The following is a 21,691-nucleotide window of genomic DNA, read 5'->3' as shown; positions in this document are numbered from 1 at the left end:
ACTGTTTCCAGCTTGAATGCAAAGGTAACATACTATAATAGATAAAAGAAACAAGTACTTATTTTTCTCCTCCATCTGTTTCTGGCAGCAGTATGTCAAAATATTTTGACTTATTGCAGTTTGTCAATATACTTATTTTCTCAAGATTTAGAGATACCTCATCAAAATTATAACTATTACATAGTTTTGTGTTTTGACATAATATGGGCTTAGTATCTTAAAATAATGACATTTCCTGCAAATAATATTAACATTGGATTTTAAAATAACTGAATAATGACTTATAAATGACAAATAAATGACTTATTTCCTCAAATTTCTGAAAATATTGACTTACTATCTCTAAATAATGACTTATTTTCTCAAAATATTGATTTAGCATCTCAATCACTTTTTTCTCAAAATATTGTCTCAAAATAATGACTTTCTTGAACTATTTGTTTATTTTTTTAAATATTGACTTAGCATCTCGAAATTACTTTTCATCCTTCCTTTCTTTACTGTCAAAATAATGACATATTAAATAATGTATCTCATGATAATGACCCAGTCCTGAAATAATTGCTTAATTTCTTGACATTCAATAAATCATATCAACATATATATCATATATATCAAAATCTTGAGACAAGTAATTATTTCAGAATATGATGTCATTATTTTGAGATGCCAAGTCAATGTTTTGTCATTATTTTAAGATACTAAGGTAATACTTAAAAAAATAAGAGATAAGGCAGTACAGAGTCAAAAGATGACAAAGATGATTATTACTCCTCTACCTGGCAGAAATGGGCTTCCATACCATACATATAGGTCTCTAATGCCTGAATGGAAGGTTTAAATTCATTTTTTTCTTAAAAAAAAACAACAAAAAAAAACTGCTATCATTCTTTTCAAAAGGCAGTCCCTAATTGGTGCTGGTGTTTAACCACAAAAAAGGGGGATTCCTGGACTGGTGAAGGGGCTGAAGTGTGGTAGGAGCGGGACATGCCATAGGAGCTGTGCTGGGTGTTGAGGACAGTGTTTGGAGGGAAAGGATGTGAGTGGGTTTAAATATTTGTACATAAACACAGACACACAGCTGCAGAGTGTGGACCATGAAACACCACCCTTCCCTAACCCCATCCGTTCCATCCAACCACCAAACCTATACACAGTCCAATACAAACACACACACACACGCACACACATACACTAAAAACAAAGGTTCTTATGTTCAGCAGTGTAGAGCTCCTTTGAAATTCCTAAGCAACTTATGAAAAATCCCACTGCTCAGTGACTGCGTGGATGTAAGACACTCAAAGCCATCCTCTTTGAAGTTTTAATTGGTTGTCTTTATCTCTTGGGAAAGGTAATTGCTCCTTGCTCATAATTATCATGAAATTTCCTGTGAACTGTGGTATCTAGAGGTCTACACACACACGCAAAGGCACAGGCACACACGCCAGCTTGACGTTAATGAACAAGACCAAACAGAAATTACTGCAAGCATTATTTTAATACAAAAGAGAACAAAAAAGGATTTATAATCTTAACTTTTTTTTACTTTTACACAATTGCACCCCAGACTTTTTCCTCTTCATCATACTGAGAGAGTTGCACAGACTCAAAAGGTGAATCCATTTTATAGCCCTTACCCCCTCCCTCCCCCTGACACAATAAATAAATAAAAATCACCTTCCGATTTCACTTTCATTAGGTATTCACATACTTCAACTTGTCAAAGACAAGACTATTCAAAGCGCCATTTAAAGGGGGGTATGTTTATATATCCCCATAATCCATTTTTCTAAGAGCTTCCAACATTAGACAAAATGGGAAGCCATTTTTGACATGATCTAGAGGCTGTAGTCACTGGCAAAAAGGCCACCATTGGAATCAGTCAGCTTCCTGGTCCGTTACATCAGAAATGATCGTCAGGAAAAATTGTTATAACAGAAGCGGAAACACAAAAAGCACAAAGAAAATCATTGTTATCGGACTTATTCTAATACTAGTTTTTCCCAGAAGGTGATATGATACTGTAATGAAAAATAAATACACATTTTTTCACTAGAAAAGAAACAAAACAAAACCAAAAATACATTAGGGTTATAAATTAACCATGAAACATTCACAATTTTTTTTAGTTTTTGCATACTGTGAAGCAACTAAAAGATCTGTGTAACATAGTATCTGTAACATGTACTGAGCATGGTTAAAACACATCTATGACTGCATGAGCTTTAGGGCAGCAAGGAGGGAGGGGGTGGAATTACATTGAAGGAGAATGTCAGTCAGTGCACACTTGTGAACTTCTTATCTGCTATATGAGTCACTTAAGTGCTTTCAGGATTTAGGATTTCCCATGTTTGTCAAACGACTTTATAGAAAGAAACACCTGGACATTAAATGATGTCAGTTTGTTGTGACAACAGGGAAGTTGTGGCCTCACAGGGCGGTGTGGTCAAAATGGCCAAGCGTCTGACTTAATGGCAAGGCCAGAGCAATGAATCTTCCACCACTTCCTCTATTTGTTATTAAGTTAGTTCACCATGAAAGAAACTACCACACAAACCACACACACATACACACACACACACACACACACACAGACACGCACACACAAAATTCCAACATGCTTTAGGTGTAGAAGAGGTTGTGAGGTTCTAGAGTAGACGCTTGGGCTTTATTTTCCCCTCAAAAGTAAAACACTCACACCTGGGCAAAAGGCCAGGAGTTTTGCATATAGCAAAGAGGGGTGAAAGTTTTTCCACTGGCTTATTCAAATAAATCCTAGTGTAATGTGTGTGCCTATGAGAATCTGTACTGGAACTGAGGCTATACCATCTTCCAGTCTCAGCACTATGGAGTGGGTAAGCCGTTGCATATTGAGGATTCTGAGATGAACCCCCACCCCCACCCCCAGTTCCAGTGAGTTGGTGCAACTTCATGCGTCCAAATGGGAACTTGAAGTTGTGTGTACATGTAGAGTTCACACAGCTGGTGTACAGCTCAGTCACACGTTCAAAAAACCCAAGAAGTCAGTCAAAATTAAGGACAGAAATGTGTAACACAAATAAGGCAGCATCATTATGGTTGTTAAGTGAGAGGAGTGGGTGATGGTTCAAGGGTCAGCAGTGTCCAGCTGTATTGCGAGCTGCTCAGAGGAGAGAGCTTGAGCCTGGACAGACTGGACTTGGTTACTGAAGCTCCAGGTCTCCTCTGGTCTGGTCAGTAACCATGTGCCTGTGCTGGAGGTGGGCACACTGGCTGGCTGGCATGCGTAGAGAGTCGGTGTATGTGCATGTGGAAGAGAGAAGAGAGGTGCAGCATCAAGTTCCTCTGCCCCATCTCCACCACCTCAGAGAGTTTGATGCCATGAAGATGAAGGCTCTACTTCTTGCCCGCTGGTGTCTTGGGGCTTGGGGTCTTCTTCATCGTGGGGATTTTGGAGGCTTTGGCCCCAGGTCGGCGTGGTGTATCTGAGGTGTCTGAGCAGGCCGAACGTGTCTCCATCAGTTCTGAGGCGTCTGAGGCGTCACTGCCCCTCCGGCTGCTGGCCCGGCTTCCGGCACGGCTGCCTGCTCGACTGGTGGGCCCGCTAGCCGAGGTGGGAGTTCGCTTATTGTCTGACGGAAAGAGAGAGAGGATTAGGAACATTATGAAAAAACACTTACAGACAGTTGTAAAGGAAGTATACTGTTTGACAAATGTTTGGGAACACATAGCTTCTTAAAATGTTTTTAAAAAATGAGTATGGTTTCTTTGTCATTTTGCTATATTATGTAGAAAGTTGGTCATATCTTGCCATTTTTTTTGCAAAAACTGCAGAACAGAAGGAACAACAGACAAAAGAACTGTCTTGCCATAATAATGCCATACCCTCTGCATTCCTTAGATTTGTGATGTCAGCATTCATCAGCAAATCTTTCAGAAGTTACAAACATCTTTGGGCCAAAACATTTTTAATATGTTTTTAACAGTACTTGGAAAAAGGAAACTGTCACTGGCATTTAACCCTTTGTAGGTATTTTATCTTCCCCATGAAGCAGTGAGCTCTTTCCTCACCAGAACGTCCAGGTTTAGCAGCAGGTGTGGCACCACCGTTCTCTCCTGTCAGAGAGCCACGGCTGGAATGGAAAGTCGGCCTTTTAATCTTGGAAGTGGAGCCTCCCTGCAATTAGAGGAAGGCAGAACGTACTTAATGTAATGTAGCCTTCATAATGTTTAATCCGTGAAACGTTAACACAATTTTGAAAAGAAAACTTTCTGAACTTAGATGAACTTGGTTAAAGCATGCTGAAACCTACAATACATATAGCTTAATGGAAATCACACAGTTTGCTTTCCAGCCTTACATATATTAAGCTTGATTATATCTGACTGAGGGTATTGAGGAACTGCCATTTCTGTCCTAGCTTTGCTGAAGGTTACTGGTATGTGCTCAGAAATCTTAAAGCCTCTTGAAGCTCTTTACTGTTAGTATGTTAGGGTTTTTGGGAGAGGGGACGCCATGTGTTACCTCGTGCCCAGGGGTGTGGCTGTGCTCTGGGCCGGACTGGCACTTGGTTGGAGTTGGAGTTTTACTGTGTGCCAGCCAGGGCTTGGCATAGCCCCGCGAGTGAGATTGGGAGGACTGGGAAACAAGCAGGAAGGAGGAGGTGGAAAGCAAGGTGAAAGCAGTGAAGGAGCAGAGAGGAAGGGAAAAGGGAGATGGGGAAGCAAGGAGGAAAGCCAGGAGCACAGCGCAGTGTAGTGTATTGGGCAAGTGATGATGAACACAAACACAGAAGGGAATTGGGGAAGAGGAACATTTTCAAGGCACGGGAGAGCAGAAGGACAAGAAGACAAAGAAACAAATAAAAACCCCACAGATGACAAAGTGATTTTGACATGCAGAGACAACAGTAAGCACAATAACCCAATCAGTGAATGTCTGAAGTCAAAATGGCAACAGAAGTAATGACGGTGCTCAGAAGTAACAACATGAGACAGACAACTGGATACAGGACAGAACAGACAAACGAGGGTCTAAACTGTGCTATAAGATTAATGGCCGTTAAAATAATAACAATAATAAAAAGGTGCAGGATTAGCCTAACCCTATATTCCTCATTCCTTCACTGCTGTTTTGGTGTTTGTCCTCCTAACACACATGATCCAATCAGTTACTTAACAAGACTATGTTAAATGTGCAGGATAGGGAAAATCCAGGAACGGGATTGTGAAATACTGCCATAATCTGTTTTTGCCACAGTGCAAATTCTACAAATCAGACAAATAGAAATTTATAAATCATATTTTATTATTATAGATGCTTTGTAATTATTTCATTTTGAGATTTGATGATCACTAACACAAACATACAAAAGGAAACAAGGACACATAAGTATGAAAGACAACTCAGTATGTGTGGAGAATGACAATGTGTGACAGAAAATGGTGAATCTGACAGATACAGAGACTGATGTTTGTGAGAATATGTTTATGAGAATACCCTCCTCTAGCATTTCCCAGTCATGACAAACTTACCCTGGAGGAGGCAGTGGGTGTGGCAGGGGCGGAGGGCAGTGAGGTGCAGCTCTGGGCACTCTGGGAAGCTGAGGAAGAGGAGCGGGTGGGCGAGGCCGTTCGGGAGGAAGGCTTGGAGCGCCTGCCACGTGAACGGAATGCCGCCAGCCCTTGTGAGGCTCCTTCTGGAAGAATGAACTTCTCCCGCAGCTCCAGGTTGGTACGTCCCCGGGCTGCATCAAGAGAGGCAGGGAGGGGAGACGGACAAACAACACAACAACATTAGCATGCTGACCATCAGACAAGGTCATCAGGCATCGAGCAGTGGGAGTGGAGAGCGACAGTGCTTCCCCGGTCCACTGCTTCAATCAGTGTGTGGAGAAGTCAGTATATCCACTTTAAACAGGGATGTAAGTGCTTGTGGCAGACAGTGCAGGAGTTTAATAAGGGTAGTGAGCAGTAGGCAAGCACCCAACTCAGGGGGTTGGGCTCGATCAGTGCACAGACAACAGAGGCCACTCCAAAAGCACAACCTCTCTTCTCTCAGTACCCACCGCTGTGCTCCAAGGGGCTCTCTTTTTGATTAACACAAGTGCAATCCCGCAGTGCATAACGTTTTGACACACCTGAGAGGCATGGCTGGTTATGTATCAGGCACACCAAATGCCAAACACTAGGGCTGCAACGATTAGTTAGAAATCTACAGCATTGATTATAAACTAATGATTTTTGTTGTCGATGTGCTATTTACTTAAAGTGATACACAGCCATTCTGACAAGCTGCAATATACTACGGGAAATAATGTGGGCGATATAACTTGTTTTGTTTTGTTGTTAAAGCAATGCTTTACTTTTTAAGAAAAAATAAATCTTCAAATTTGAATGTGTCATTTTAAACTTATTTCTAGCTGAAACAGAACATAATAGGCAGGTTAGTAGATTAAATGAAAAACAGTTAACTGGTTAACAGGTTGATAGATTATAAAGATAATCGATAGTTGCAGCCCTACGAGATATTGACACAGGCCTCTGGTCCAGAGACATGGAGAGAAGCATTCAAAAAATAATAAGAATATCAATAAAAAATAAAACAGATACCAAACTCAGCAGCGCCAGCACACAACACAGCCCAGAGCAGCCAGCCACAGACAGGAGCAGGAAGAGAGAGAGAATGGAGGACAGAGAGGGAAGAATGAAAGACAGAATGAAAGAAAAAGGGAGAATAGAAGAAAAAGGGGGAAGAGGGCTGTGCACAGTAGCAGCGGTGCACTGTAGCCGTGGGTCAGTAGCTGTCCTAAGCCTAACGACACAACCCCTTTTCCATGGTCTCGAGCAACAGCGGGCCAACTGATAATTGGTGGAGCACCATATAATTTTTTTCCCCATAAGCAAGGTACAGTCTGTAATTCGTTTCCCATGAGTGGACCGTTTTAAGAGCTGCTTCAGAGCAATATTAGAAACCCAGGCTGGCCACACCCAGGTCCTGCTTGATTTGCTATGCTAATCGTGGACACTTATAACATGCCAAGACCAGGCTTGGCCAAGCCCTGCATGAATGAAAAGCATGAAGCTAGCTGGCACAGGGATTGAGACGTCCCCACACACACGTAACCTCACACCAACATCCGCACACACGTTCACAGACACAGCAGAGAGGAGATGGATCCAAAGCTCGACAAATGGGTTTAAGAATCTGAGAATGGAGAGAGCAGAGGGATGATGTCACATAGTAAGAACCGAAAAGTGTGAGAGAAAGAGCAGGAGAGTTGGAGAGAGTGAGGTACCTCTGCAGCAGAAATAGCCAGGAGTGACCGTCACTGAGAGACACAAGAGACAACATGAAGTAAACCCATACATATACACAAGCGCAAACACTTTCATCAACACACTACACAAAATGCAACCACACACCAACCTCTACTGTATCATGAAGTGAGTAGTATTAGGGGGGTAAATTTCAGACCTCACAATGCTTTGATTCTTAATAAACAATTCAATGCATCATGAAATGTCCAATTTCACCAATATGCAATTACTCTGATATGATTCAGAATTATGTTAAAGGGCCCATAGCATGACAATCAAAAACTCTGACTTCAATGATTTTTTTGATTTAAATGACTGCATTTACATATATCCACCTATTCAGCCTACAGCACTTTAGTTCCACCCACTCATGCTGAAGTTGTAAGGAGTGCTTAAACCCAGACCGCTATTTAAACGAGGCACAAAAGAGCAAATAAAAAGTTTTATAAGTGGACCTCTGGGGAAAAGCATAAAATACCCAAAAATGAAGGATATGGGCCCTTAAAAAATAAATAAATAAATAAATAAATACAGGTGTGACTGGAGGAATTTTTTACACAGTAGTGGAATACAGATTAGGGGGAATAAACGATATTATCAAATATCGCAATAATTTCAACCAGTGACGATATTAAGTACATTATCATTTTATTTTTTATCATGTACCCTTGCCATGTGACTTTTTTTGTTTTTTTGTCATTCTTTGTGTTTAACCATTGACTTTGTACAAGTATTCTAATTTATGGTAGGTTAAAATTGTTGACCTAAGCTATAACAGCAAAGACGGCATTTTAGTATAGACCATGCAAACATAACTAATTAACTACAAATGTACGTTTTTAAAACGCCACTTGAAAAGATCAGAATGTAGCGTTTCAGTCTGGCAAAGAATGCTGGATATATGCAAATGAAACACTCCGCTACATGTGACCTTCTCCTTAGACAGTGAAAAATGGATGCGCTTGTACAGAAGAAGCTTGTACAGAAGAAGGGTGTTACCACGCCTGTTTGGCAGTATTTTGGTTTCCAACCAGACGAACACAGAGAACCGTTAGATGTTAACAGTGTTACATGCCGTCTATGCAGAAAACTGATCATCACCAAAGGCGGCAATACAGTAAGTACTTCACAGTATGAGCTGCCAAGCTGTAAGTACTTCAGCAAGACAGTGGTGCCTGAGATGTACAATAATGTTAATTGTGTATGAAACAATCTAGGTTGTTAAAGACTATAATCATAATAATATTAATAATTATTATTGTTATTTCTTCTAACATAACTGTTTTTTCCAGAATTAAGATTCACTGCTATAACTCTCCTTTGCTGTTCTGCTGAGATGCAGCAGTTCACTTACATAGGCTGCAATAAGATGATCACGTGACTGAAAGGCCCACTCACTTGGGTTTTCTTCGTACATTAATTTTTAAACCTGATAATATCGTTTATCGTGATAATTCTGGAGATGATAATCGTTTGTCTAAATTTACATAAATCGCCCAAGCCTAATACAGATAATACAGCAAGCTTTTTGTTGGATTTCTCCATTTAGAAATAAGGGGGTTTATTTTAACCAAAAATGAGTGCATAGTTAAACATTATAATTGATTCTTACATTCCAGAATGGATGCAATTGGATCGCTAGATCGATGATCATGATGCACCAATTCATTTTTACATTTTCATACGGTCAGAAACTCAGACACACTTCAGATATATACAGGCATAAAAACCATATGCTCTACTTTATAACAGTGGTCACCATGTGATGTGTGTTGAATGGGGGGCTCTGGAACACATGGACACACAGTCCAGCCCCCATGCCCTGTGAGGCACAGCCACATGTGAGCAGACAGCCAGGGGGGGGATGGTTAGTTTAGTGCTACGGTCAGCCAAGCACGGCACAGCAGAGAGGAACCAAAGAGGATGTGAGTGAGACAGATAAAAGACAGAGAGGGAAATAATATGTTTTACTAGGAGAAAGAGAGGTAAACTGAACGAGAAAGAGAGAGAAAGACCCAACCTATACGAGATGATATGGAGCTGCTGGAGTCGGAGCGAAGGATTTTAAGTCCTGGATGTTGCACTGGGGAGAGAGAAAGAGAGATAGGGGACGGGGCAAAGAGAAAGGGAGGGAGAGACCTAAGGAACATGCATCATGCACTACGATTCCCACACAGAGAGATAGAATGAGTGAGAGAGAGAGAGAGAGAGAGAGAGAGACACAGAGAGAGAGAGGGGGCCAAATATATAGGCCATGTATATGAAAATACAGAGGGGGGAAATATGAAGAAATGGCAAATAATGAGAGGAGGTCAGAGAGATCCAAAGAAATGAAGAGATATTTCTGTGACCTGAGACGATAGGAGCTCCCACAGCATAAAGTGGGGAAAAAGAGTGAAGGATGATGAATGGAGTAATGATAGAACTGATAAACTGCTATATCATAAAGACAGAACATGCTAGGAAGTACCGTATATCTGTCAGAGTGCCAGATAGCTCAAACTTATCTGGATCCTTCCAAGCACTTGGTTCCAGTGTTTTTGCATATGGAATATAGGTGTGTGTGTGTGTGTGTGTGTGTGTGCTTACGTAAATAAACCCTACCTCTGCAAGGGTCGTTCTTGACCAGGAACTCGTCCAGGGCCATCCAGCCCCCTCCAACACGCACCATGACTGTGCTGCGCAGGATCCGCACCAGGCGCAGCTGCTGCGAGTCCCCGAACTGAGAGCGAGGAGGATGGATGGGTGAGAGGTGAGGAAGAAAAGAATGTTTGGGATGAAGATAAAGAGAGGTAAAAAGGCATTAGAATCATCTGAATGCCTGAAACATTTTTAGACCTCAAATATACTAAGTAATGCGACACACTGTACAGAATCAAAGTAAATTACATGGTATCCATGCAGAAAAACCACATGCATTTTGCATTCTAGATGATTCAGGATCAAGCTCAGCCCCGTAGTCCCAAAGCTCTACACCAGCTTTAAAAACATGTACCATAGTATTTTAGGTACAAAATTAAACATATAACTATATTCTTTTGTGAATGTTGAATAAAATACTATGGTACAAAAATGATATTTTACTAAGCCATAAGATCTCAAGCACTTCTTTCCTTAAATGGATAACTCCTCCACCAGAGAAAGAAAAGGACCATATACAAATATCAAATCTTGATCTTTCAAATGCCATTTTAACAGTCACAATCACAAAAATCCAACACATGAACTGAGCCTGTGAAATCTGCTCTTGTGAGCTGGCAGAGCATACAAATACATGCCCAGCATATTTGGGTAATAGCTATGTAACCCTTGCCAAGCAGACGGGAAATGCCTTCTAACTGTGGCCAAAAGAGGTTCAAACAATTCTCTACAAATCTCTACAACATCCAGTGGCATGTAATGTGAACTGACATTAAACTGCCACTCCATTCAGCATAGAAGCTGCCTGAAAAACACACTTGCCTTACATATTATGAAAGAAATAAAAACTGATCAGAATCAAAAGGCAACTTCTATCAAGCAAAGAGTAGTATTGTGCAGCTGAAGCAGATTTCACAGGCTGTCACAGCCACGCCAGTCACTTTACCTGGTTCCCAAGGAAGAACTACAATAAATCCAGCAGACATGGAGGAGAAAGACAACAAGGAGAAAGAAAGAAGAGACAGGGTGAAATAACAGGTACAGACACAATGTTGAAAACAAGTTCAATCTGCCTGAAATTACCTTTCGAAACGTTTAACTATGCGTGATATGGTTCTACCCTATTCAAATCCTACATTGATGTACTTCTCACTCGACACTGGTTCTAGCCTATTAACATGTATTAATGTAACTAGGAATGGATGGACATAAGAGTTTTAGAGTTAAGACAGTTTGTTCTAATTGCTGTAAATGGGTTAGAGTGCTTGTCAATAGTGGAAACAAGGAGACAGGTGTAAGATGACAAAGTATAAGGGGTGAAAGCAAGACAGACACAGACAGACAAATGAAGAAAGGCAGCTCAGTCAGTAAGTGTGATGGGCCTGTGCAGTCCAACAGGTGAGTCTTGCTGTCAATGTCATTAACCAATGGATAATTACAAAAGGAGTAGCTCCTTCAGTCACTGGAATTATGAGACGATCGTTAGTTGGGTGGTGGAAAGCACACACTGCATACAACTCCGGGTTTGCTGTGTAGGTGTTGCAGTGGTAGTGCAGTGAGCTAGTTCACTCATGTAGCACACTCATAAAATCAGCGATGCACCTTTAACCCAAAATGGCATAACATTATGACACATTAAAGAAAATGTGATGTTGGTTAGAATCTTAGAGTTGTGAAAGTGTAGCATGATGATGGACATTAAGTAAACAGAAATGTAACTGATGTTTAGGTTGAAGAAACAAACAGTGGCACTACATAATATAGGATGTCATGTAGCATGATTAAATAGTGCTCTACATTCAGCACCTACACTGAGTTCAGGATTAGTTTTAACATTTAGTTTAACATTTCACTCACCCTGTATTTATTCTCTCCAATCTGCTCCACCTGGAACCTCTTGGCACACTTACACTGGGCTACTTGTCTGGTGACCTGTACAGGAGAAATGGACACATTTTCAGTAATAGCTCAGAATACTCTCAAACAGATAGAATGATACATACAGACTATGCGATTATATTTTCTTACCTCATCTTCAATCTTATCTGCATCTGTAGTGGGTCTGTAAGCATCCTTGTTGGGGTGCAGAGCTGCCACAAACTCGTAATAATCTATGTAACCATCTCCGTCACGGTCAAAGATGTCAGCCACTGCACTCATTTCTAGTTTGCTGGTGGGGAATTCTGTTGGAAAAATACACATTAACATAATCAATGCACATATTTAAAGATCCTCTTTAAACGTGATTGTAACGTTTCCCTTTTGGTATGTTGGATGATCAATGGTAGTCAAGTATTAACAAAAGATGTTACAGTAATGTGGTAGTTATGTGAATATGTATTCATACTTGAGGCCAGGATGCCATCAATAAATTCCTGCCGAGTGATTTTGCCATCCTGGTCCTTGTCGATGCGTCTAAAGAAGTCCATTACACGGGACTTCTTATGGTTCATCCAGCGCATGTACTTCTTTCTCCACACATCAAAGTCAAAGTTGGCAAACTCTTTCAGCTGAAGAATGGGAAGGACATGAAGTGAACAGCGAGGAACATATCAATCTGTGCTTCGCATAATAACTGGAGGGTTTATACACACTATCCATATCTTTATAGATGGTCATAATTCACAGATCAGTTTGTAGTATCACTTCTACTTAGCTTTTCTTCAGATTTTATTTTACAGTAAAGATTTCTTTGCTGTAACTTTCTCTATTTTTCTAAATACCATTGTCAGGCACACCAAGTCAATTTCAAGATGATGTGCTATAAAAATTAAGCTGTAAAATAAACCTTTTGCTGTACCTCTTCCAGCCTGTCAAGGGCATCGTAGAGCTTGCGCTGCCGGTCCAGGGCCAGCAGCCACACTTGTTGCCAGCGGGAGCAGAGCTGGGTGAGGCGGGGGTTTCCTCCAGTTACCTGAACAGCATGCTGTTGTTGCTGCTGCTGCTGCTGTTGCTTACCTGAGAGAAAGAGAACCAAGAGATATTTTAACGTAAGATAAAGACAAGTAGATAGATAAAGACGAGTAAACACAAAATGCAGCTTTTAAATGATCACTACATTTGTTGAAGGTAAAGATTTCTTAAAGACCTATATCACCATGTGAAAAAGTAACTGCCCCTTTAAACCTAATAAATGGTTGTGCCACCCTAGGCAGTAACAACTGCAATCAAACGTTTGCGATAACTTGCGATGAGTCTTTTACATCACTGTGGAGGAATTGTGGCCCACTCTTCTTTGTAGAATTGTTTTAATTTGGCTACACTGGAGGGTTTTCGAACCTGAACTGCCTGTTTAAGGTTTTGCCACAGCATCTCGATGTGATTCAAGTCAGGACTTTGACTCAGTCACTCGAAACCTTAATTTTGTTTATTTGAGCCATTCAGAGGTGGACTTGCTTATGTGCCCTGTATCATTGTCCTGCTGCATAACCCAACTGTGCTTGAGCTTTAGGTCACAAACAGAGGGGTCTAAATTGCTGTCTGTCAGAAAAACCTGAAGGAGAGAATTCATGGTGGATCATAATCAATCAGGATCATAATTCAATTATGACAAGCCACCCAGGTCCTGCAGAAGCAAAGCAGCCCAAAACCATCACGCTACCATCACCATGTTTGACTGTGGATATGATGTTCTTATGAAGGAATGTGGTGTTAGCTGTACGCCTGATGTAACGAGACCCATGTCTTCCATAGAGTTCAACCTTTGACTGATCAGTCCACAGAATATTATCCCAAAAGTCTTAGTGGTCATTTAGATGTCTTTTGTGTTCTTTTTGGTCAGCAGTGGTTTGCGCCTTTTTTGAAACTCTCCTATGGATGCTATTTGTGCTCAGTGTCTTTCTTATAGTGAAACAGTGTACATTGACCTTAACTGAGGCAAGTGAGGCTTGCAATTCTTTAGACATTCATCTGGGTTCCTCTGTGAGCTCCTGGATGGGTCATTTATGTGCTCTTGGTAAAATTTTGGTAGGCCAGCCACTTCTGGGAAGGTCCTCCACTGCTCCAAGTTTTCTCCATTTGAGGATAATGGCTCTCACTGTGGTTCGCTAGAGTCCCAGAGCCTTAGCAATAGCTTTGTAACCCTTTCCAGATGGGTAGATTTCAACTGCGGCTGTTTTGCATCTGTATTTGAATGTGGCATCGTGCTGCTTTTGAGACCTTCTAAGCCTGCTTCACATTGCCAGACAAGTTCTATTTAAGTGATGTTCAAATTCAACAGGTCTGGCAGTAATCATGCCTGGGTGTGGCTAGTAAAACTGAACCCAGTAGTCAATTGAATTTGGTTAACTGGTGGATTTAGGCATACTTACTCCACTGTAAAATAATAATCATTTTAACTTATAACTGGCTGTTTTAAAATGTCAAATTCACTGAAAATTTAATAATACGTTAATGTGTGTCACATTCTATTAACTCATTATATGCAGTAAGCTACAGTAAAATTCAAAATTTTGTAGGCACTTGGTTACTTTCCTTTTCAAGTTTGTTTTGGTTTATTTTACATGATTTTATTTATAAGACCCAATAAGCACTGCTAAATGGCTGTGTAAATTCTTAGGTTAAATAAAGTCGCAACTGCACATATTACAGGTTAACGATATCCCAAACAATTGTACAATGAATTGGGCTGAGCCCCAGATATTTATATGACCAGCCAACGCCCCTGCTACTTAGCAACATCCTCAGTCCTAATTACAAAAATAACATTCTATAAATATCCAAAAGTAATCCTTGTGTGCCATTTACGCATATACTCTACATTCATGTGAACGCATGTGGTGCAGCAGAGGAAGAAAGGCCACTTACGTGCACCCCGTCTCTCAGCCAGGCCGCTGGCAGGCTCTGCTGGTTTCCTCTTATATGTCTTTGTTACTTTGTCCACATCAGGCTGCTTACGAGTCATTTCCTCCATGAACACCTGAGAAAGAGCATATACAGCATATGTTCTAAAATATGTATGTCAATATATGAATACAAATGTATGACAATTGTCTGTAGATTTTTTAAAGTCTACTGAGGTTATTTTCATATTCATATGGGTACGTAAAGTGATGAACAGTTTAGAGGTTAATGAAGGCAGAAGTCCCACCCACCTGGTGTTCTGTGATTAGCGTTTTCAGTTGAGGGATGTCCTGGGGGAGGGGCTCTGTGTCACGCTGCACTAACGTAGTCTCTGCCCACTGTAGCCACGACAACAGCTCCTCCAACAGTGCTGCATTGTTGAGTAGTTCGGTGAGAGCTCCTTCCAGCCGCTGCTCGTGCTGCTTCGCCCACGTTAGAACCTGGAGAGCAGTTGAAACACATTAGTTAGGGCCATATTGATCATTCTAGCAGTCCAGAATTCAGTAATGTGCCTTTATAGAGTGCGAAACACAGCAAGTGCAGGGCTCCAATATTTGTTAAATATTATGAACTGAACATTGTTTCCTTGCCACAAGCAGTGGCTGATAAAATAGGTCTTTTTCTATAACATAATTTTAAAAGAAAACAATGTCATCGAATTAAAGCAAAGCATAACAGCATGCATGTTTTGCATAACAGCATGCATGCATGCATGCATGTCTGAGCTGGGACCTCCACCAGGCTCCTCCTCTCTCCTCCTTTTATTTTTCAAAATAATAACAATTCAACAACAGACCGCTTCATCTTTGGCACAAGGTAACTGGACTGTTTCACGCGTTTTATCATCACTGCGCTGTTTGTGCGCGTGTAGTTGATGATGAAAGTTGGAGGTAGAGAGAGGCCGACTGAGACAGTGAACAAAAAAAGTACTACTTTCAAACGGGTACCTGTGCTGAAGCGACACCTAAACAATCTAATGATCATCGTGCACTCACACAAATATGACCACGAGAAATTTTTATATTTTTATATAATTTATACTCGCGCACACTGAAAAAATTGGTCACAGTCAAGAGCCCTGAAGTGGCCAGACATTTTATAAATAAAATGACTTTAACAGACATTTCATGTTGCACTACCTCTTCAAAGCGTGCCCTGATAATGGTGATCCAGTGTTTGATGGTGGTGATGCAGTCAGGATGGCACACCGCTAGTATGGCCTCCCCCATGCCGGCTGCTTTGTTCACATCTACTCTCTTTTCCTCCACAGTCTGCATAAAGTCTCGGTGAGTGTGCAGTAACTCCTGGAGAGTCTCCGCTTCTTCTGGCAGGACACCCCGGAAACGCAGGGTTTGCTCTGCCTCCGAGAGCCATTCCAATAACATTTGCACTGCTGTGCGGAACTCCTCAGCCTGCGTGATGACAGAAGGTAGAGCGACAAGAGAGGGAGGGTAAGGGAAAGATGGGGAACACAGAAGGAAATGACAGCCAATCATATTCCATGATTACATAAATAATTGTAATTTATTATAAAACTATGATAATACAATGAAGATAATGAACAATACACAATTAATATTTGCAATGAATAGCCATTGTTATTTATTATTCTTGTATGATATATTCCTAATAATTGAAACCTCTAAACATTAAATCATGTTATGCTTTAGTTTGCTTTTATGCATTATTACTGTACCTACATTACTGTATTAAAATTTCACGCTAAGCTTAATGTGCAGACTCACCTGTTTGAGAGCCTGCTGGAGGCGGGTTTGTTTAGTCACAGACAGTGCACACACTGTGTCCCAGCGGTTGCTGAGCTCTTGTAGTTGAACTTTGACCCAGGCAGTGTCATCCCGGCCTGTCTCCATGAGCTCCCGGGCAGAGCGCTTCAGAGCCTGCACACTGCTGGTCCTCTTCCCAAGCTCCTTCTGGAAGGCCTACACATCCACAAACAGCACTGTCATCAAACTCAAATACTGGTTAAGGTTAAGGTTTTCAGTCGCAAACCTTTACTATAGTTCACTACTGCAGTGAACATACTTTGTCATTTGTGTGGTCACGGTGTCCATCTTATGTCTTTAATCAAAGGAAGAACAACATTTTGTCTTAATGTCATTTGTACCTTATGTGAGTCCATGAGGTTTGAGACTAGGTCCAGGTCTCCATGGACTGGTTGGTCCTCAGCCAGCTGGGGCTCCACACGATACAGCCAGTCCACCAGAGCCTGCAGGGCCTCGGCAAACTGACCTGAGAACAGCAGAGCCTCCTCCAGCTTGTGTTGCCTGACAACAAAAAGACAGCATTAACTTGTTTTAGTCTTTTATCATGTCGGCATTAAAATGGTTCCCATATTAAACTGTATTAATATGGTTCTCCTAAATATATGTCTCTTCTCACCTCTCTACACTCTTCCCACACACGGTGTCCCACCTGTCACGGACCTCACCCAAGAGGTTGTCCAGTTTTTGAGTGTCAGCTGGGAGTGTGGCCTTGTCTCTCATAGCCTTCCCAGAGCGCACTGTAGTGTCATACACTGGCTGCTTGGAGCCAAGAGCCTTCTGAAACTCCTACAATTCACAAACAAAAAAGAGGGCTTAAGTGACAAAATTAACAAATTTCGGCTAAAAGAAGATTAAAGCTCAATCTAGCAGCTCCCCACTAAATAGTGCAACACTGACATTCTAACCAAATTAAGATGATTTTTGGGATATATTTTGGGTGCTTATGCTTGTGATCAACTTTAGACAGGAGACAGTCTCATTTTTCAAACTGATTTGCTAAAGGCCACCTTCTAGTCAACAAACTGGTGAGTACATACTGATAATGACTTAAAAGACACACACATGCAATTTGCAGGAACTCTTTGTACCTTATGTTTTGCTAGCTGCACTTTGATTTTGTCAGGCTCATTGGAAATCTCCAGCTCAGAGTCTAGCCTACTCTCGGCCTCCTCCAACCAGTCAGTCAGCTTCCTCCAAGCCTCGTGAAACTAAACACAAACACAGTGTTAGAAATGGCAGGCAGAGCAAAGAACAAAAAACACAATATAACAGACAGTGGTACCTGTTTGGCTCTCTTCCGGGCCTCGTCAAGGTGTCGTCCCCTGTCTAGAGACCTTTGAACCAGCTTGTCCCAGCGAGCCTGCACGCTCAGCAGCAGGTTCTTGATAAGCACTACGTCCTGTTTAAGACTGGCAAAGCGCAGCTGGGAGCCCACCTTCTCTAGAGCCAACACCTGTTCCCTGTGAGTGTTCACCTCATTCACAAAAACCTGAGAATCATGAGAAATCATCAGGGTCAGGACATCACCACCTACAGATCATGAAAACTGATTTTTGGGAGTGTATATATATATACACACACATACACACACTACTGAGCTCTGCTGAATCAAGACTCATCTTTTACCTTGTGCTCATCTATCTGGAAGAGGACAGTATCGAGGATGAGGCTGGGTGGCTGGGCCATGTTAAGGGTCTGCTCAGCCTGTGTCAGCCAGTTAATGGTGTCCTGCAGAGATGACTGGAACCCTGTGGCCAGCGAGACAGCCTCCTCCAGCTTAGCCTGATGACAGAGGAAGGAGAGGGACGGAGTGAGGACTAGATGGCTACTCAATGACTAATTCATTTATTATATTTAAGCTTTGTGCTAAGTTTTATAAGGGATAATTCTCTTACCCTCCTGTCATCCATCTTTGTGTTCAGGCTGGCCCACTTGTTTTGGAGCAGGGCCAGGTTCTGCTGGGTCTGGGTGGTTCCCGGGCCGGCCTCCTCTCCACCTCTTGCTAGCAGCATCGACTCCCCCTGATCTAGAAGGCGGTGGTACTGCTCACCACGTTGGGTTAACTGGAGCTGCAGCTCCTGCAAACGTAAGCCACAGAGATTAACAACTCCACACAGATGTATATAGTCCCTGTGAAAAGAGGACTTTGTGAGCATTTACGTTATGTGAATACAATATGATGAAAAGCAAAGCTTTAAATTTGTTTTTTAAAATACAATACTAGATGTTTTTTCTTTTCTAATAAGGTCTCTTAGATCCATGACAACATATACAGCACTATAAATATTAATTGAATATTAATAAAATGCATACTATAATCTACTATAATCTATAAACTACTATCACTGCCCTAATTTTGCACAAATTTTCAAATTATATGATGGTAATTTATTCCTATTGTTTATGCCGTATTGTATAACTACCTACATTTAACAGTACATACAGAAAAGAGAATTCTGCACTCTCTATGGATCTATAGTAGAGTGGTTACCATGTGCTGCTGCAGCTGCTCCCTGGCTGTCTCAGGCAGGCCACCTGTGGGTTTGGCAGCAGACAGCTGACTCTCTGTGCGCCTCAGCCACTGCAGGAACTCCTCCAGTTCGCCATGGAAACCCTCCGCCTGAAGGACAAAAAAAAACAAAAAAAAACAAACAACAAAAACAAAGAGGCAGGATAAAGATCAGTCAACAGATCTGCAGGCCTCACTATCATCATATTACCTCTCAAATTTCAAAGTACATTTAATTTCTTGTAATTAACACAACAAATACTACTACATATTGTCTCAAGGTCAGTCATTATTATTTGAGGCACAGTTGCATGGCTTGTAGTGGAGCACCTGCTGCAGAGCAGCCTCCAGTAGTTTCTGCCTCTCCTCGGTCTTCAGGAGCACGCTGTCCCAGCTGCGGTTCAGTTCATCCAGCTGGTCTCTCAGGTGGCTGGCTTCGTCTCCAGGGCTAGAATCCAGCAGCTCTGAGCCTGCACTGTTCACTGTCTCCACGGTGGCTCGATGGGAGAGCACATCATTCCGCAACACCTGGGAGGACAGCAAAGAGAAATGGATGGAAGGCACATCATATGTAGTAAAGTCAAAAAAGGAACTTAATTATTTTTACCTGGAGAGGTTCTACACCCGTGATTTTAATTCAGCACAGATCTCTAATGTCCACAGTTTTTAGAAGTATGATAAGTAAGGATTACAGTGTGAGTAACCTTTCATAATTTGCCAAACCAGGAGCTCCATCAGTAATAGCTGTTCTGTTAAAATCAGGCTATGATGTTTTAATTAGGGCTGCCTGTGGTAGCTTGAGAATTACAGATAATTTATTGTATATGTTTCGTTTAAACACTTGCAAATTACAATACAGAACCTGCCCAAGTAAAACTACCCCAGATCCAATAATGCTTAAGTGCCTGAAGTGGGTATATGGGAGAGGGTATACATACATGGTGTTTGGCCAGCTCAATTTCAATGGCTTTGGGATCAGAACTGATGGGTCGCTGGGTGTCCAGGGTGGCGTGGGTGTGGCTGAGCCAGGACTGCAGCTCAGAAAGGGCATGCTGGAACTGACCCAAGGCTAGCAGAGCTCCCTCCAATTTGTGCTGAGAATGACATCAAAAGTGAAAGAGTGAAAGGCATCAGTAATCTTCAATAACTTTGCTTTTCAGTTACTTTGTACTGATGATTAATGAATTACTTAATTTTTACTTAAATTATCTTAGTAGGGCAAAGGGAGGGGCATTCTAACCTGTCTGAGAGTGATCTTGTCTCCCAGGTTATCCCACAGGTGTCTGAGCTCAGTGAGAGGCTCTTGGATCATGTCCCTGTCAGTTTGGTCAGTGACCTTCTTGAGCAGCAGCTCCCCCTGGTGGCAAAGCTTCTCCATGTCAATCTGTTGTTGGTACACTTCCACCTTGTATTGCTGCTCAAACAGAAAGCGAAAAGAATTTGGTTAAACATCGGCTGAAATCTTCCGTTTCAATGAGGTAACAAAAGGTAATAAAGGAACTGATCTGAACCTTGAGCTCCTCAATCTGTTGTTTGACAGTGCTGAGGTCAGTCCCTATGGCTGGCATGTCACACAGTTTGATGACAGCATTGTCCAGGTAGTCAAACATGCCCTGAGAACAGAAACACTTATCAACATCCTACTCAACCCATATATCATAGCTGCATAAGCTATAAAAGGACAGTATCATATACCTGCAGAGCATCCTGGTACTGCACAGAGGCTGTCATAGCCTCCTCTAGCTTCTCCATCCTCTCTCTCCATGTTCGGTTCAGGCCTTCCCATGCAGCATTCATCTACAGGAAAGACCAAATTTAGCAAAAAAAAACAAAAAACAAAACAAACAAACAAACAAAAAAAAAAATCCATTCTGGTCCTAAGTCCAAAGGGATAATAACTCAACATCTGGATCACTCTTACCTCATCAATGGTCTTTTTCACCTCAGGTTTCTCTGTCTCTCCACAAGCAAAGATTAGGTCTGCTCCCAGCGTGCGTACAATCTCCAGTTCCTCTCTCAGGCCGTCTGTCTCCGCTTTAATGGCCTGGGAGCACAGATTATGCAAAGCTAAGCTGTTTACCAATAAGATAATGAACTATACAGTGTATTCTTGTGATTCAACACATTAATATTAAGCTTCGCACAGTCAAACGTGTAACCTCTGATTTTCTTTATACAATATTTTTACAATAATCGCTTGTTTTCCCTCCTGTAATACTGACCTCTGCTGCCTCTATCTGCTGTTTGATGAGTGAAGGGTCCACTCCAGGGTCCTCCAGTTCTTTCACAATTTCCTGGGAGTCTCTTAGTGTACTCAGCAGGGCCGCCATATCGGACCAGAACTTTCCAGCTAAGTCTAGGACATCTTGCAGCTTTCCCTCTCTCTCCTCAGCCCTCTGCCTGATCTCATCCCACAGAGAGCGGAGCCTTAGGAGTCGGGACCGCACCGCTGCAGAACAGCACAACTAACTTTACTTTTTGTATGTAAACAGATGAGAAGCACATAGAATTTCAGCATTTTCACAGAAAACTGATTAAAAAAAACTAACATATACTAAGTATACTAAGTATTACACTGTGTAATGAGTACTAATTCTAGTTAATTCATGTCAGTATG

General features: G+C 41.6%; 1 protein-coding gene across 11 annotated transcripts in view; it reads right to left on the bottom strand.

Moving 5' to 3' along the window:
* Nucleotides 1-1,479: 1,479 nt before the first annotated feature.
* The window catches only part of macf1a (microtubule actin crosslinking factor 1a), a 177,855-nt gene continuing 157,643 nt past the window's right edge, over nucleotides 1,480-21,691 (bottom strand). For 7 of the 11 annotated variants that reach the window (XM_036566392.1, XM_036566393.1, XM_036566398.1 and 4 more), the window contains 29 exons: nucleotides 21,297-21,523; nucleotides 20,996-21,118; nucleotides 20,770-20,871; nucleotides 20,586-20,687; nucleotides 20,315-20,488; nucleotides 20,013-20,168; nucleotides 19,405-19,602; nucleotides 19,057-19,185; nucleotides 18,461-18,643; nucleotides 18,192-18,347; nucleotides 17,848-18,054; nucleotides 17,654-17,773; nucleotides 17,182-17,351; nucleotides 16,907-17,066; nucleotides 16,527-16,721; nucleotides 15,921-16,193; nucleotides 15,033-15,221; nucleotides 14,746-14,857; nucleotides 12,740-12,897; nucleotides 12,287-12,449; nucleotides 11,968-12,122; nucleotides 11,797-11,871; nucleotides 10,886-10,903; nucleotides 9,904-10,021; nucleotides 9,320-9,382; nucleotides 5,515-5,726; nucleotides 4,505-4,618; nucleotides 4,051-4,156; nucleotides 1,480-3,611 (listed from right to left, as the gene is read on the bottom strand). In XM_036566392.1, coding sequence (XP_036422285.1) covers nucleotides 3,376-3,611; nucleotides 4,051-4,156; nucleotides 4,505-4,618; nucleotides 5,515-5,726; nucleotides 9,320-9,382; nucleotides 9,904-10,021; nucleotides 10,886-10,903; nucleotides 11,797-11,871; nucleotides 11,968-12,122; nucleotides 12,287-12,449; nucleotides 12,740-12,897; nucleotides 14,746-14,857; nucleotides 15,033-15,221; nucleotides 15,921-16,193; nucleotides 16,527-16,721; nucleotides 16,907-17,066; nucleotides 17,182-17,351; nucleotides 17,654-17,773; nucleotides 17,848-18,054; nucleotides 18,192-18,347; nucleotides 18,461-18,643; nucleotides 19,057-19,185; nucleotides 19,405-19,602; nucleotides 20,013-20,168; nucleotides 20,315-20,488; nucleotides 20,586-20,687; nucleotides 20,770-20,871; nucleotides 20,996-21,118; nucleotides 21,297-21,523 — 4,394 coding nt within the window. In that variant the 3' untranslated portion in view covers nucleotides 1,480-3,375. The remainder of the gene's footprint in view (nucleotides 3,612-4,050; nucleotides 4,157-4,504; nucleotides 4,619-5,514; nucleotides 5,727-9,319; nucleotides 9,383-9,903; nucleotides 10,022-10,885; nucleotides 10,904-11,796; nucleotides 11,872-11,967; nucleotides 12,123-12,286; nucleotides 12,450-12,739; nucleotides 12,898-14,745; nucleotides 14,858-15,032; nucleotides 15,222-15,920; nucleotides 16,194-16,526; nucleotides 16,722-16,906; nucleotides 17,067-17,181; nucleotides 17,352-17,653; nucleotides 17,774-17,847; nucleotides 18,055-18,191; nucleotides 18,348-18,460; nucleotides 18,644-19,056; nucleotides 19,186-19,404; nucleotides 19,603-20,012; nucleotides 20,169-20,314; nucleotides 20,489-20,585; nucleotides 20,688-20,769; nucleotides 20,872-20,995; nucleotides 21,119-21,296; nucleotides 21,524-21,691) is intronic. The other 4 variants (XM_036566399.1, XM_036566400.1, XM_036566391.1 and 1 more) reach the window with 3 other exon arrangements.

Source organism: Colossoma macropomum, unplaced genomic scaffold (genome assembly GCF_904425465.1).
Source record: "Colossoma macropomum unplaced genomic scaffold, Colossoma_macropomum, whole genome shotgun sequence".
Classification (NCBI taxonomy): Eukaryota; Metazoa; Chordata; class Actinopteri; order Characiformes; family Serrasalmidae; genus Colossoma; species Colossoma macropomum.
Note: the sequence above shows the minus strand (reverse complement) of the source record. Positions and strands in the feature narration are given on the sequence as shown.